This window comes from Puccinia triticina, chromosome 1A (assembly GCF_026914185.1).
Source record: "Puccinia triticina chromosome 1A, complete sequence".
Lineage (NCBI taxonomy): Eukaryota > Fungi > Basidiomycota > Pucciniomycetes > Pucciniales > Pucciniaceae > Puccinia > Puccinia triticina.
Genome location: NC_070558.1, coordinates 2,375,265 through 2,390,997, shown reverse-complemented (window position 1 = coordinate 2,390,997; position 15,733 = coordinate 2,375,265). Strand labels below are relative to the sequence as shown.

The 15,733-nt window shown below is 48.8% G+C and overlaps 2 protein-coding genes across 2 annotated transcripts; both read right to left on the bottom strand.

Annotated features, from left to right (window-relative positions):
- Positions 1–1,258: 1,258 nt before the first annotated feature.
- Positions 1,259–1,494, bottom strand: PtA15_1A298 (uncharacterized protein; the record flags this gene model as incomplete). Its single annotated transcript, XM_053165310.1, has 2 exons — positions 1,259–1,310; positions 1,391–1,494. The coding sequence occupies 2 exons, from the start codon at positions 1,492–1,494 to the stop codon at positions 1,259–1,261; spliced, it is 156 nt and encodes a 51-aa protein (XP_053016515.1).
- Positions 1,495–5,556: 4,062 nt separating this feature from the next.
- On the bottom strand, positions 5,557–6,375 carry PtA15_1A297 (uncharacterized protein; the record flags this gene model as incomplete). Its single annotated transcript, XM_053165309.1, has 1 exon — positions 5,557–6,375. The coding sequence occupies one exon, from the start codon at positions 6,373–6,375 to the stop codon at positions 5,557–5,559; it is 819 nt and encodes a 272-aa protein (XP_053016514.1).
- Between the last annotated feature and the right edge of the window lie 9,358 nt (positions 6,376–15,733).

Genomic DNA, 15,733 nt, shown 5'->3' with positions numbered 1-15,733 from the left:
GCGAGCAGGTATACAAACACCTGCCCGCCGAGCCTGCTCGCCAAGAGCCCCTCGGCGGGCAGGTTCAAGTATACCTTCTCGCCAAGAGCCCCTCGGCGGGCAGGTTCAACTATACCTGCTCGCCGAGAGGCTCTTGGCGAGGTGGGATATGTATGCCTGCTCGCCGAGGATTTCTCTCGGCGAGCAGGTATAAATGCACCTGCCCGCCGAGGGGCTCTCGGTGAGCAGGCTCGGTGGGCAGGTGTATGTATACCTGCTCGCCGAGAGGCTCTCGGCGAGGTGGGATCTGTATGCCTGCTCGCCGAGGATTTCTCTGCGCGAGCAGGTATACATGCACCTGCCCGCCGAGGGGCTCTCGGTGAGCAGGCTCGGCGGGCAGGTCTGCTCGCCGAGAGGCTCTCGGCGAGGTGGGATCTGTATGCCTGGAGCAGGTGTACATGCACCTGCCCGCCGAGGGGCTCTCGGTGAGCAGGCTCGGCGGGCAGGTGTTTGTATACCTGCTCGCCGAGAGTTATCCTTGTCGGCGAGCAGGGATACATACACCATACCCGCCGAGGGGCTCTCGGCGAGCAGGTATATGTACTTGCGCCAACCCACCGAGGGGCTCTCGGCGAGCAGGCACGGTGCACGCTTGTGCACGCCTATGTGGGGGCGTGCACGCCCTTGATAAAGGGTGCGCGGTCCCACACGCCCTGTTCGAAGGGCATGGTCGTGGGCGTGCCCCCGGAGGACAGGTGTGCATTTATCAATGCCCGTTCTTGCTCAGGCAAAGGCTTGGTCGTGGGCGTGCCCCCGGAGGACAGGTGTGCATTTATCAATGCCCGTTCTTGCTCAGGCAAAGGCTGAGCAGTGGCTTGTCCTGCGCCAAGACTGGAGGCAGCTGTGCCTGGGACAAAGCTGAGGATCAGCTCGTGAAAATTGCACTAGAGGCTGGATAGCCAGCTGGAGCAGGTGTCATGTCAGTTGTCATCTAGTGACTACTGATTTTTCCTGGTGGTAGCGCAGCGCAGCGTAGCGTAGCGACTGTAGCGGCGCGCTAACGCTAACAAAGAATTGGCGCGCTGTTAGCGCCGCTGAAAATTAGCGCAGCGTAGCGGCGCTAACAGCGCGCTAACGCTATGCAAAATAGATGGGCGCTTTTTGCCGCTACGCTAACGCGTAGTGCTGAAATAGCGTAGCGTAGCGTAGCGACCCAGTGTTGCCGCAGCCCACGCAGCAGTCATCCACGGTCTCAGCACCCGCGCTCGGTGCCCGGCTGTCAGGCCTGGCCCGGATGAGGCCCGTGGTATAGACCCGACCGGTTCAGTTGCCTTTTATTTTGAGAAAGTCACTTTGCCAGAGTGGGCCGTTTGGCTTCACCGCTTAGCGGGACCCTCAAAAATTGCTCTACCAAACTCCCAACGGGTCTCTGGTCGGCCCAATAACCAGCCAAAACAACGCATCTGGTAAATGATTAGCCCCGTTGAATTCGGTGGTCGCCTCGGTCGGAGTCATCTCTTGCCCTTTCCAGGGCCCTGGCGGACTCTTCTGTCCGCCGAGCGCGGTTAATTCGGTGTGCGGGTTTTCGCATGTGAGAGCCCCAGCTCACGGCCCCCTTGGCACGAGGGCAGGCTTTACACAGGTACTTTGCGCCATCGAACACGTAGTGTGGCGCATTGGGCCGGGACCGTAACGGAGTGTCAGCTCGGTGGTGTAGCCTCGAAGTAACCGAAATAGAAGGTAACTTACCGTCCGTTTCGACGGAAGTGTTACTATGTTTGTTCATAGTGTCAGGTCAACCTAACTTAACTAAGTCCCACCCTCCTACCCGTGGAGGGGTAAAACACTGGTCGCATTGCGCCGACCGGAGGGAGGGACTTACGTGCTAAACGGACTTGGAGGCTGACAGCATTTCATTTTTTAGCGGGGACTTTTTTAAAACAGACATTCCTCCCAACTCCTTGCACTTATCAGCATGTGGTTCACATCCCTATGACCGCTTGGGTCTTGGCTATCTGCTTGTTGATTTTTCATTCCCCTCCAGCCACTCTCCTATTTTTAAATAATTTTCAAAGGTTGAGGATTGGGCAACCTGGTTTTGAGCCTCGTTATGCATAGCACCAATACAGAATGTGACATGAAACAAGTATTCGAAAAACTTCGGAGTTGCAGCCCCGTGCCCATTTGTGTAACTCATTTGTAAATTCTCAGTCTACGTGCAAGGCGAGTGAGGGCGAGTGCAAAGTCCATGGAAAATACCCGACTTTTCCAACAGTCTCCAACATTGCCTCCCCAACACCTTGCACTGCATAATCCGACGACATCATGGAGCTTGAATTCCCTGCGCCTCAAGTCCTGGAGTCTAATGTCCCCTTGGTTAGGAACACCATGCTTTACAAACTGAACACGTCGTGTGCCACAATCAAATCATTCAATTTGACTCCAAAAAGTTTCATCACTGAATTTCTCACCTATGATGAGATGGGACTGGCTTCAAAGCGCCGACTGTGGGCATCGCGCACAGGTTGGCCTGCAATATTGTGATTTCAGAGGTCCCACGAAGAGGGGCATACCCTCATGGTTCCTATGTCAACTCACAACATCTTAAATCCAGCTTTTTTACTGATGAGGAACGAGTTGCAAGAAACAAGGACCTAAAAAACTCTATGCCGTTCCTATATAAATTACTGAAAAACAAGCTGTGGGTGAACGAAGAACTCCCAGATGAAGAGGGGGATCTTGTCAACGAAGATTGCGGTCTACCGGACTAGTTTGCGGACGAGCTAGCCCCTCTAGTGCCCACCGAGGAAGAAGAAGAAGAAGAAGTTATCAATGAGAGTGACAAGACCACGGCGCCAAAAGAAAGAATCAACCTCACTGAGACCAATGTCAACAAGTATGAAGGGGTACCTCTGGCAAAAAGCTCAGATCCTGCTGTCCGAAAGCCTCTACGGGCCCAAACTGTGGGTCTCAAATCTTGAATGTGTCAATGTCCGCAATTTTGAGCTGACCTTGAAATGCTTTGCAGTTGGCGAGGACAATCTGCGCAATGGTTTCCTTTGGGTGCAACCAACTTCAGAATGCCTTTCAAATCAGCAATTCATTAATTTTCATTGCCGCCGGAGTGTCTGAGAGGGTCAACACGTACCCCAACTACCTTGGTTTAACCTCTTCGCGAAAGACTGCGCACATTGCACTTAGTTCATTAGGACGGGAGGCAGAGGACAACATAATAGCGCGTTTTACTAAGACAAAATCTGGGGAGCTGGCCCCATTGATTTGTTTTGACAATCTGGACTTTCAGCAGAAGGTTCACATGAAGTCAGTCGGGCATGGTAATGTCATGTTTCATGGAACGTGGGGGTACATCCACTCCATACCTTCAAGGATTATACCGGCACTAAACCAAGCAGAAATGACTACTGAAGCCCTTAACCAGGCCCTACACAAGGCTTCAAAACTCAAGATACAGCCCGCTGCCTTTGCTCCAACCGCGGAGAGCACACGGCACTTTGAATTGACCTTGAAGTCCCAAATTACCCAAGTGATGCTTAATTATATTGCCAAACCTACTGACACTTGCACCCCACTATATAAAGATCCACCTTTGGTACTTCCTAACGATCCGGACAGCCCAGATATCATGATGTTAAAATTGATGGTTGCATCAGACAATTCAGCAGTACAGGGTGTTGGAGAAGTTTTCACTGGCCTAATTCAGCAATCGGGCTTGACTGCCCAGCAGTTTCATTCCAACCTTCAGATAATAGAGGGCGACCTTGGATCTTGCAACATCTTTGATTCACTCAGAAGGCAGCGAGTACCCGGGAGACATGATCACACATCCTTGGATAATATCCTGCCCATTCCCGGCGCAGCCCATACTCTGTGGAATATGGCACAGGCTATCTTTCTGGCGGATTGGGGTGAGGAGAAAGTCGCGCGCAATACCGGCGCATGGCGGACTCTCAGTGCTTTAGGGATTCCGGCGGAGAAACCAGTCACCAAAAAAGATTACAACTTAATGTTATCCCATATGGAGAAAATACACGAGGCCACCTTACTATTTCTAATATTGTAAGTTGATATGTATACAGTTTAGATCATACATAGGTTTAGTGAAAGACTCATTGGACTCATATTTACAGGTGTGTGCTGAACAAACAGCACAAGCCATTTATGGTGTTCAAAGTTGGTTTGCATAATTTTATGCATGCATAAATCATAAAATCATAAAAACATTTTGGTGAGGAAATTTTGTATTACATAATCAGACAGTCATATCCCCTGCAAAAAAGATTTTATGATTTTATGATTTATGCATGCATAAAATTATACAAACCAACTTTGAACACCATAATTGAGCGAGAAACTTTGTGGGATGTCATCGGAGAAAATCGACGAGGTGGTACAGCTCACCTTCAAGCGTTACTGTTCAGGCAAGGCCCGCAGATCTACTCTGGCCGCCAAGTCTCCAGCGCATTTGAACATGCTTTTGCGTGTGCGGGACTTTGCAACCGTTATTGAGGCTAATTGAGCAATGAAGGCAGGGGATCCTGGAAGACTGATCTTCATGTGGGAAAGATGGGCTGTAATGGGGCAGGCCCTCCCAAAATTACCGCATTACTCAAAGCACCTCCCGAAATTGATCTTATTGATCAAGGAGGTTTTGACACCTTCACTGCGGATAGTAATACTGAATTCTTTGTTAATATCGCCAACCGGACGCGCCAACCATTTCGTGGCGACTGACTTTTTCCTTGAGATCCAGAATTATATGTTAAAGTATTTTTTTAACCACTCTGGAATTGGGACTGAAATTGACCGCCTCAAGGATGTTTTTTCCAGCAACATACCAATTGTACTTTAAATTTTATCCATCTCTAATGAGTGCGCCACATTGCTGAATAAAGCAATATTGGTTTATGCAGCTTTCCTTCCTTTTAAAGCTGCTCAAGATTGAGTCTGGTACCAACGTTACTCATCAATCGCACAAGAATAAATTAAACAATCAATCAATCATCAACTTCATCAGAATTGCTAACAGGGAGAATCTAGGTCAAGAGGATCCTGGTGAATATGAGCCGGAACAAACAAAGGATTTCTATGTCAGTGGTATACTAAAGCTTCAAAAGGAGTTCACAAAGGGGGTGCATGGACTCAATAGATTCAAGCCACATGTACCGGGAATCTACTCTATGCACGAACAGAACCAGAAATATATGAACTCGATGTCTCTTGATATAGATCATTCCATCCTAGAATCTCTCACAGACAGTTCAGAGTCCAACTCAAGCAAAGAAGACAAATCAGATGAAGAAATGACCGGATGATTTTCTTCAGGAAGGGAAGGCTGGGACCCCATGGCTCCACCACCACCCAGAAACAGGCTCAGGACCATCTGATCCCTACTTCTTTCTCCCACCTTCTCACTTGTCCGCCTATCTCGAGCTATACGATTCACATGCGCCAGCTGCTTATTGCCTTCAATTATTTCTTTCCGGTTTCGCTTGTCTTCAGCATCCTGTACAACCTGAGCCGCCCGGGCCTCGTCGATCGCCTTGATTCGTGCGGCTCTTATGGCGAGTTCTTCAGCCTTTTGCGCCGCATTTCATATGCCATCAAATCTTTTGCCCGCTTTCGCTCAAGCGCCTCTTGCTTTCTCTGTTCGGGAGACAGATTGGCCTGTCTTTCAATCTCCTGGGCTTTTGTTTGTTTTTTAATCTCCGCGACTCGGAGTCGTTCCAATGCCAAGTTTTGTTTGTGTTCCAATACAGCAAGTATTTGGCATTGTTTTTTTTCATCAGAAATTCTTTTTTGTTCTTTGGCATCCAAGAATCTTTTCCGTGCTGCTATCAATTGCTTCTCAAGTCTTTTGGCCTCGGCGAGTATTTTCCTATCTTCTGCCGCTTGTTCTTTCAGTTGTTGCTTCTCCAATGCTTCAACCTGTGCTTTATAGGTCTTCTCTGCAGCCTGGGCCGCAATTTCCTCTTGTAAATCTTGGTGATATTCCCCATCCAGCCATTCAGTAATTGCATGGTCTATCCATTTGACTTGTCCAGGGAAAAACCCTCCTCCCATTTTTTGTTCCAAAAGGTCCAGATTGTGTGGGTCAACTTGTATGATCTGATCAATTGTTTTGACTACAGCGGTAGCTTGGGCCGGACCAAAAAACTGTGAGGCCACAAGCTCTTCAGCCCCGCCTAATGTCCTCACAAAAAACCCTTCAAATGAAGTAACTAGGTGATTTATGAGGTGCGCTGCATCAATGTCAGAGTACTTGCAGGTGCCTTTGGGATGATTTGATTTTTGCTTGCGAGTCATTATGACTATTGACTGGTCCTTTTGAAAGGCAAATGGGTCTTGTAGCATAGCATCCATGTTATCAACATTCATCTGCTGAATCACTTTGAGTAGAGCTTCTGCGTCAAGCGGAAGGCAATTCATCTACAAGAGTCAAAAAGGGCATTCCGTTCACGAGACTTCTCCGCAATGTAATTGGGGTCCTCAGTCAACAAAGGAATGTAGCCATGCCTAAAAATCCAAAATTTTTAGTCACACACATGTCTGAGTCCAATCAACTCCGAGAAACATTACAAAACTTGTTATCCATATTTAGTGCTACCCGCAAGCACACTCTTGTTACGGCCAAAGCATCCATTCTGACATCATCATTCTGTAGGCAGTCTGGATCAAAATCAGCCTCGTGATTTTTCCCCTTCAACCGCACCGGCTCCATAAATAAAAGAGCCAATCCTGTCTTTCCATTGCGGCCACATCTTCCCACCATCTGAACAATTGAAGCCGGGTCTCCACGTCCCATGTGAATGACACATCGCACTCGCTTGAGATTCTGACCAAGGCCCAACGCCATTGTTGAGGACATGATCGGAAACTTTCCATTTGAGTAATCTTCCATATTGCTGGCCTTGTCGTCGTCCCCAGTCACCAAATGGTAACGCCGAATAAATGGGCTAAGTGGATCATACTCGTGTTTGGATGTGTGACGTGCATCATCAACCACCTTCATTACCTGAAAGGTGAGGTTTTGTGTACCAGAGTAAATCAGAGTTGGTACTGTTTCCTCGTCCAAAACCTTTTTATATGGTGCAAAAATTCTTAACAGGTCATCACATGACTTCAGAGTTGAATCCATTGATATTCTGATGAGCCATATTTCTGGGCGGGTTAGTTCGCCATCAAGCATGGTGAGGTCGGATGGTTGTAACATTAAGCTTGAGGTGATTGATTTGACTGCTATTGGCCGGCAAGTTGCTGATAACATGAGAAGGGGGATATTATTTTTTGCCATCAACCTGGCACCAATGTTTGCATAAGCAATGCGGAACACACTGCAATCTTCATGCCGATTAAAAGTGACTAGAGTTTTGCTTTGTCTGGAAGCAACAAGCTCCCACAGATATATCATGCGGGCTTCATTGACCACAATCAAGGCAAGGATATTCTGAAACTGATGGCTGAAGAACATGTTGGTGAACAAAGAGCTGTTCAAAAAAATCTCAGGGCTCTGTGCAGAAGTAGAAAACCCTTAGAATACAAGAGTTTGTCCGAGATGGGTTGATACAATTCAAACACACCAAGTAAACGAAGCTATAGCAGCCCTTCACGATATTCCCAATTACTGCGCTGTTTAAAGTCATCTTATTTAAGTTGATTGCAGTGATACCAACTAGTTTCTTCTTGCGTACCTATTCAACAAAAAAGTCAGCCTGCATGATGCTTGTGTTTCCGTCTGACGAAGAAGTTCAGCCAAAAAAAAGCAACTTCACCTGATTGTCGCCTAAGGAATTGAGCGGGTTTAAGACTAAAATAACAACTCTTCTCTTGAATAGATTGAAATACATTTCAGGTATCCTTGTTTTCCCAAATCCAGTTCCCACGCGCAGAAAGCAGTTCCGACCTCGAACAAGGGTTGAGACAGCTTTGACCTGCAAAGGCTTTGGTTGGTCAGGCCACACTTTCTTGAGTAACATACTGATTAAGTAGCTCATCGCTCAAGGCTGTTACAATGGTGGGGATCTTGACGCGCTGGCTGTTTTTCACTGATTCAGTTGAGGTTTTCATTTTGCTCTGGTGGATTGTTTGCTGGACTGGGCGATTCAAGAGATAGGAAGTAAGAGAGATTGTGTTACCAAGTGCTTGTAACATTTTGTTACAAGATGGAAAAACTGGAATCTTTAGGCAACTGAATCTTGTATAACATACTGTATTCAACGATCCTGACCGTGTACACACATGCCCACTCTTAGGCGTACAGGCTTGGTAAGACTCGCTTTTAAGTGTTCCAAGCCAAGTTGAGAGCTGGGATCCACTCCTTATGAGCATCCGACGGCACCATGATGAGCGCAAGAATCAAGCGCACATTTTGTTCCTCGGATGTGGGGTGGAATCATGTAAAATGGGTGAGATATGGAGACAAGAAGGAAATTATGGGATAAATCGTTTTGCTGTCAGGCAAAACTTGGACATAGGGCGTAAGTCCCTCCTTTGGAGGGTCCCTGCGGGACGGCGTCCCCCCCTTCAGTTACAGAGGGACTTAGTTAAGTTAGCAGGTCAACGGGGTGTGGGAGGATGTGTGGTTCCGGGTGATGAGTTGTATTTTTGGGATGCGTGATCGTCGATTGGGGGAGTGCAAGGGATGCTGGTGCCAATTGTGTCTGCGGCCAAGATCTCAGCCACCGTGACAGAGCATCCTGTTTCATCCTGGGGGTGTAGCAGGATGAAACATGATGGACGTGTTGTCCCGAGCTTAACTTATAAGATGCCAGAGGCAAATGGGTACTGGACGATACAGCCCCGTCGCAGTTAGCTATCGGCACTAGTGGGTCCCGGTCTCCAATCTCGGTAACATTGCACAACAGAAACCAAACAATACTCACCTGAACAATACAGCCCCGTCGCAGTTAGCTATTGGCACTAGCGGGTCCCGGTCTCCAATCTTGGTGAAGAAAGAGATTGAAGCCGGGGCGCGGGATCGTCCAGGCTAAGTACACGCTACAAGCCCTAACGGGGGAAACGGTCACCGGTACACTAACTAGGTTTCCGGCTGACTACATGATTATGGACTAAAAAGGGCTTTGTGATCTTGCCTATGCCGTCCTACTCTAACACCCCCTCCCGAGATCACAAAACCTACCCGCCAACACCGAGTTGATTCAATGCCCCAAGAATTTTTGAAGGTCCAAGTCTTTTCGTCAAGACATCCGCCAATTGGTCATGAGTACAGGTCCACGCTACCTTAATTATCTTGTTTTCCCGTATTAAATCATTCACAAAATAAAAGGCCTGCCTGAGGTACTTGGTTTTCTTTTTTGAAGTGTTGTCTGTTGCAATAAGAATGGCCGCTTTGTTGTTGCAGTGCATTGTCACTTGCGGCTGAAAACCAATCTCCTCAAAGATGTTGAGTAGGTGTGCCAGTTGTTGGGATCCCTCCAATAGCGCCAGGTATTCCGCCGCGCATGTCGACATTGCCACTACCGTCTGCCTCTTTGAACCCCATGCAATGCTGTTTCCGTCATGGGTCAGCAGGTATCCAGTTGTTGATCTCTCGTGCTCGCCTCCCCAATTCGCGTCCGTCCAGAGATGAAGTCCTCCTGATCCTGCCTTGTACACCAGTGCCTTCCCCATTGTCCTCGCCAAATAACCAATAAGCCAGTCCAGCGCCGTCCAGTGCGATTCCAAAGGTGTTGCGCAGAACGGCGCAAACAGATTCACCGCGTAAGCTAAGTCGGGTCGTGTTCCGCACGCGAGATACATCAGAGAACCAATGACAGATTGAAAAGAAGTTGAATCTATTGGATCTCCAGCCAAAATCTCTAGCTCCGTTTCCGGCAGGGGACAGTGATGTCCATAAGTCTTCCGTTGGTATGATTCTACAATCTGCTTCGCCATAATTGATTGATTGAGCTTGAGGTGTTTGCCATCCCAAACAAAGTCAATTCCAACAAGGCGTTGCACATTGTCTGACCATTTAATTTCAAGCTGACTTTCCATACCTGCTCTAAGTTTGCGGAGAAGTAACATATCCAAGGACAGGGCGAAACCATCATCTACATGTAGCCATATGATGATGAAACCCTCACCACGCCTGAACAAGTAGAGCAAAGGTTCCATTTTGCTAGCTTTGACTGTACAGTTTTCTGAAAAAAACACCACCAAAATCGCGCAGCTTGCTTCGTCCCATATAGAGTTTTCTTCAGGCGCATGACTTTCCCTTTCAGCAAAGGATCAATTTCCACTGGAGGTTGTACGTAGACTTTCCTCAATCGGACTAGACAGATAAGCTGAGCTAACATCAAAGGTGGCTGTCGCAAATTTGTGGGAAATTGCGATGGAGATGAGGAGTCGAAGTGTATTCAATGATGCCGTAGGAGCATAGGTCTCATTGCAGTCTAGACCCATTTGCTGATTGAACCCTTTCTCCACATAGCGCGCGGGGTATTTATCAACCGATCCATCTGGTTTTTGCTTAATAGAGAACACCCATCTGGTTCCTAGAGCTTTACAGCCTTTCGGCGCCACAGCTGGGATCCAAACTTCAAGCTGGCCAAATTTTAGCATCTCGTATTCGGCTGCTTCTCTCCATAGGTGGCCATCAGAACTAGAAAGTGCTTGCTTCATTGTCTTTGGGAGGTTGTGCTCCTCCAATGTCAACAACAAACCCATCTGGCGGCGTTCTTCAGCGGCAATTTCAGACGTTTTTTCTTCACCAAGCTTAAGCATAATTTGCTTGAGGATCAGATCTACTTCTGTTCCCTTCTCTTCAACCGGCGGTGCTATGAGATCCGGTGATGGTGTTGCTTTTGCTTTCTCAACCGGAAGACGCTGAAAATCGGGAAACTTTACCGCGGTCAAATGGACCATACGACGCTTGCTTGGCACCCAGAACAACCAGCCAGCTCCAGATGCTGGGTAGCCGAGAAGCTGACCTTCCCTAGCTCGTTCGTCGAGTTTCTTTCTCCGCTCCTTGGGATTGTGGATGATGGCATGGGCGCCAAAAGGGTACAGAGTCTCTGGGATCGGGCGGGTTTTGTAGAGTAGCTCCAGAGGGGTTTTATCCCCTGTCCGGGTGTTGGGTAGTCGATTGTGAAGATGCGCAGCAGTGGAGTATGCAAAGTTCCACCAGATACTGGACAACTCACTCAAATGGAGCATGGTTCGTGCCATATCGCCCAGGGTCCTATTCACACACTCAGCTTCTCCGTTTTGCGACGGTGAGTATGGCTTTACTGGCGCAAGAGTCGTCCCAATAGCCTCCAGTTGTGGTTTGAGGCTCTTGGTATACTCAAGAGCGTTGTCACAGCGCAAGTAAGACAGAGCTTTCCCAATTGCGGTCTTGAGGTGGCGGATCCAAGTCATGATTTTTTCTGGTACTTCACTGCGGTTCGCCATGGGTGCAAAGAAAGAAGTGCTTGCGTGTTCCCTTAACGTCACTAGGTACCGGCATCCGTTGATGTCCAGGTTGAGAGGCCCAATGACATCTGACACACAGAAGTCCAGAGGGTTGTCGCGAGGTATTTGAGTCTCCATTCCCAGAGACTTCTTATCCATGCTCTTTGACTTGGCGCATTGCTCGCAGAAGAAAGATTTCCAGATCACTTTCTTTTCCGGGTAATTGATATGGAGAAAGTTCTTCACGACTTGGTCGGAAACGTGTCCTAGAAGAACGTGCCAAGTGTACCGATCAAATGACGGAGTCTCAGTGACTTTCTTCGATTGCAATAAGGCGCTGGTCTTGAGCGACCAGCAGTAATTATAAGATTGTATCATAACAATTATTACATGGATTGAAGAGCTTTGCCTGGGTTCCATCATAAACAAGCCTCCATCCCTCCGCTAAAAACCGGCCACTCGACAGAATGATGCCATCGACCCCTGAGCAGTGATACACATCCTCAATGGTCAGCGGACCTGTTGGTGTCGGGATTGTCACACTACCAATTTCTGTCACAATTACGTTGCAATCAGAGACGGCCAGATAAAACGTCTGAGGGATTGTCAGCTTCTTGTTGACTTTGAAGAGAGACGATCCACCACTTACGTGTGCCGATGCGCCTGAATCTAATAGTACTCCGTCAGAGACTTCGGGGATGTTGACCTGTCGCAGTTGGTTTCCGTTCCCATCAGGACAAGGGGGAGGCCAATACTTCGATTCCTTGGACTTATAGTCAGCATCTGGTGGGTTGATTTTGCCAGACGCCACATCTCGCCAAAAGTGCACGCAGTCCGGGTGCCAGTGACCTCTGTCTCCACAGTAGATACAGTGGTCACCATGCTTGTTGATCAGCGAGTCCGATTGACCTTTGCCTTTAAAGTTTGCCGCTTTATTGATGGACAGTTGAGGCTGCGTTCGCGTCTGCTGTGGTTGGCTGCGGCGTTGAGGGGCTACATATCTAGGTTGACTCTGGACAGCCTGTATGCGGTCTAGTTCCATAGCCATTGGGTCTACATTTGGTGTTGAGGGGATCTGGAGGGTTGCTCCCGGTTTGTTGCAGAGTTTGTTGGCCGCAAACTGAATTGTTGTCAACACGTCATCGAAGGGAGGCGCCTCTTTGTTGTTCAGTTGTTGACTTATAGTGAACTCGAACGTCATGCGGTCCACACCGACCGGGGCCTTGTAGTAAGACTGCAAGAAGATACCAAGGGCTTCATCCCAGGTCATCTTAAGTTGGGACAACTCAGACTTGAGTTTAGCCCAGACCGATAGGGTCGCCTCCGTCGGCGGAGCCGGATCATTCATGAGCGTAACCAGTTCTTTGAGTAGCTCGACCTTGCGTCTTCTATTGGACCGAGAGCATTTTGACTTGAGTAACTCAAATACTGCCTTCGGTGCAGCAAGTTTTGCAGTGTCCAAGATGTCACCGAGCGCATCGACCACTGTGTTGCAAATGAGACATACAACAGTTGAAGCTTCATCGACGGCAAGAGAGTCAAAGTTGTCGACTTTATTGGTGAAAGGGAGCTCGCGGACTAGGACGTGTTGAATCGTTTGGTCCAGGGCGGCTTCCCAGGCAGGGAAGTTGGTGCCTTTGTAAACCAAAATTGGTTTCCGCGGGTTAAGTTGATTATGCACCTGGAGTGGATTACTGATGAAGTTCTCCATGATTTTTTCTTGCCGAGTACGGGGACGGTAGGGGACGACGGGAGCAGCTTGGCCTTGCATTTGGTTGTTGCAAAGGTCAGTGATTTCTTGATGGAGGTCTTGAAACAGCTGTCGGGCTTGAACTGGGGTCATTTCGTTGTTCATCTCGTTGCTTGATAAGGGGGATGATGGGATGGTGTAGGTGTTGGAAGTGGAGGGTACTGGTTGATTTTCAGTTTGACTTAGTAATTCAGCTCTTCTTTGGTTGATTTCTCTTTATCAAGCGATCTTCTTCTTCTCTTCTTCAATTTGATTTAGTTTTGCACTTCTTCAATCGGCCCAACTCATCAAGATTCCGTAGGAAACGCGGTGACACTCGCTGTGCTAGACGCCGGCTTTTAACCTATAAGATGCCAGAGGCAAATGGGTACTGGACAATACAGCCCCGTCGCAGTTAGCTATTGGCACTAGCAGGTCCCGGTCTCCAATCTCGGTAACATTGCACAACAGAAACCAAACAATACTCACCTGGACAATACAGCCCCGTCGCAGTTAGCTATCGGCACTAGCGGGTCCCGGTCTCCAATCTCGGTGAAGAAAGAGATTGAAGCCGGGGTGCAGAATCATCCAGGCTAAGTACACGCTACAAGCCCTAACGGGGGAAACGTTCCCCGGTACACTAACTAGGTTTCCGGCTAACTACATGATTATGGACTAAAAAGGGTTTTGTGATCTTGCCTATGCCGTCCTACCCTAACATTTCGCGCCTCCTCGGAGAGGCTTAGGACTAATGTCCCAATCTTCGCCTGAGGCTGAGAGATATTTACACGGTGTGGTGATCAATTCTGGAACTCGTGTCAAATTGTCCACGGAGCAACCAGCGCGGCGCACAGGTGGTGCGGAAACGGTGCGGAAACGGTGCGGAAATGGAGCGGAACGGAGCGGAGCGGAGCGCACAACTGAAGGCGGCGGCGCGCAGAGCTCGACGGCGGAACTGGACTCAGACTAAGCAGGCCAGCGCGGACTGGTTAGCGGAGGTGGTGATTGGGGGAAGCCGTGGCAGCCAGAAGGGCGGCGTGTGGGATCCTGACATCATAGGCTAGACAGGGGCGTGGAAGCTAGAGAGAGGAGTTTGACGGCGGTCGAAGGCAAGCGGCGGAGACGACAGGTGTTGGCGTGAGAGTGGAGCTTGGCGGATGACGTACGTGTGTGTATAGCGCCTGACGGATGACGAGTGTGCGTGTGTGAACGGAGTTAGCGGATGGCGTGCGTGGGAGGCGGGCGGAGGATATCTTTTAGTTCTCTTCCTTTTTCTCTATAAAACCACAGTGGGGGAGGAAGGATTCATCATCATACTCCCCACAGACTCTCTTTTACGGTTTTTACTTTACTTTGCGGATTGTTGTGCTTCTTTTACTTTGCGTACGTTGCGGACTTGCTTTACGTGTTACCGTTGTGCTTGCTTTACGGCTGTTTTCTTGCGGTTTTTGCGGAGTTTTGTGGCGGAGTTATCTTCTTTATGCGGCGGAGCTTTATTTTACTGTTTACTTTGCGGAGCTGGATTACTTTACGTGCTTTACTTTATTTTGTCAAGACTCGGGCCTCGGCCCTGAGCGCAGGAAGCAGCAGGAACTAAACTCTAACCCCGCAAGGGGGACTGGAGTCCGCGCTTCTCTTAGGCACATGCATATGCATGTTGCTCCCAGGCGGAAGGATTAAGCTAATGCTAATCCTCTGCTCCAAACCAGCCACGTCAGCAATCGATGGAGTGCCTAAGCGACCTAAGCAGACTCAGACACCTACAAGGTAAGTCGAGATGCTAGGATTGTCACAGCTAGGAACGTTACGCTGACAGGACTCTAACTCCTGATACAGTTCAATAACTTCCAAAGCCATAGACCGATTAGGTCCAAGCCTCAGCAACAGGATCACCCACCCCGTTAACGGAGGTAAGTCCTGCGCTGCAGAGTCCAACCAGGGTTGTCAGAAGCTGACCGGAGCACCGCGTACATAGCAGGAGCCGGCAGCACCTGCAACCTCATAGCTCAGATTGGCTAAAGTGTGGAGCGCTAAGCCTACTGAGTCCCCGTAAGAGAACTCATCTTTCTCTACAGCTTCACTCACTGAAGTCTCAGCGCTGACGCTCTGCGCAGTGTTCTCAGACCATACCAGACGTACTTGTCCCTCAACCGCCACTGCGCGTGTATAGCTGCCCAACAGCCCAATCCCTTTACCAGAGCCGGCCCTGATTCCGCTCTTAGGTAAAGCTTGTTTTTCATTCTTTCTCTAAGTCTCTGAGCCTGTCAGATAGACCAGTCTTTCTCATAATGAAATATACCTCTTAGTTCTGTGGAATCTTCCAGATTTACAGTCTCGGACGCGGAACCTACCGATCTCAACTCCACGAATTAAGAGCGGATCCTAATGGCCGGAACTAGACAGAACCCCGCTGGATCTTTGTCAAAGACTCCCGCAATCACAACTGTCAGCGATGATCGGGACATCTTCAAATGCTCAACCTTCACCGGTGATAATTTCCGATCTGGCAGCGAAAGGTTAAGACGTATCTTGCGGTCAAGAGTCTACTTAAATGTATCAAGCATCCACTCCCCGCAAACGCCTCTGAAGAAGTCAAGCTGGAATATGTTCGCG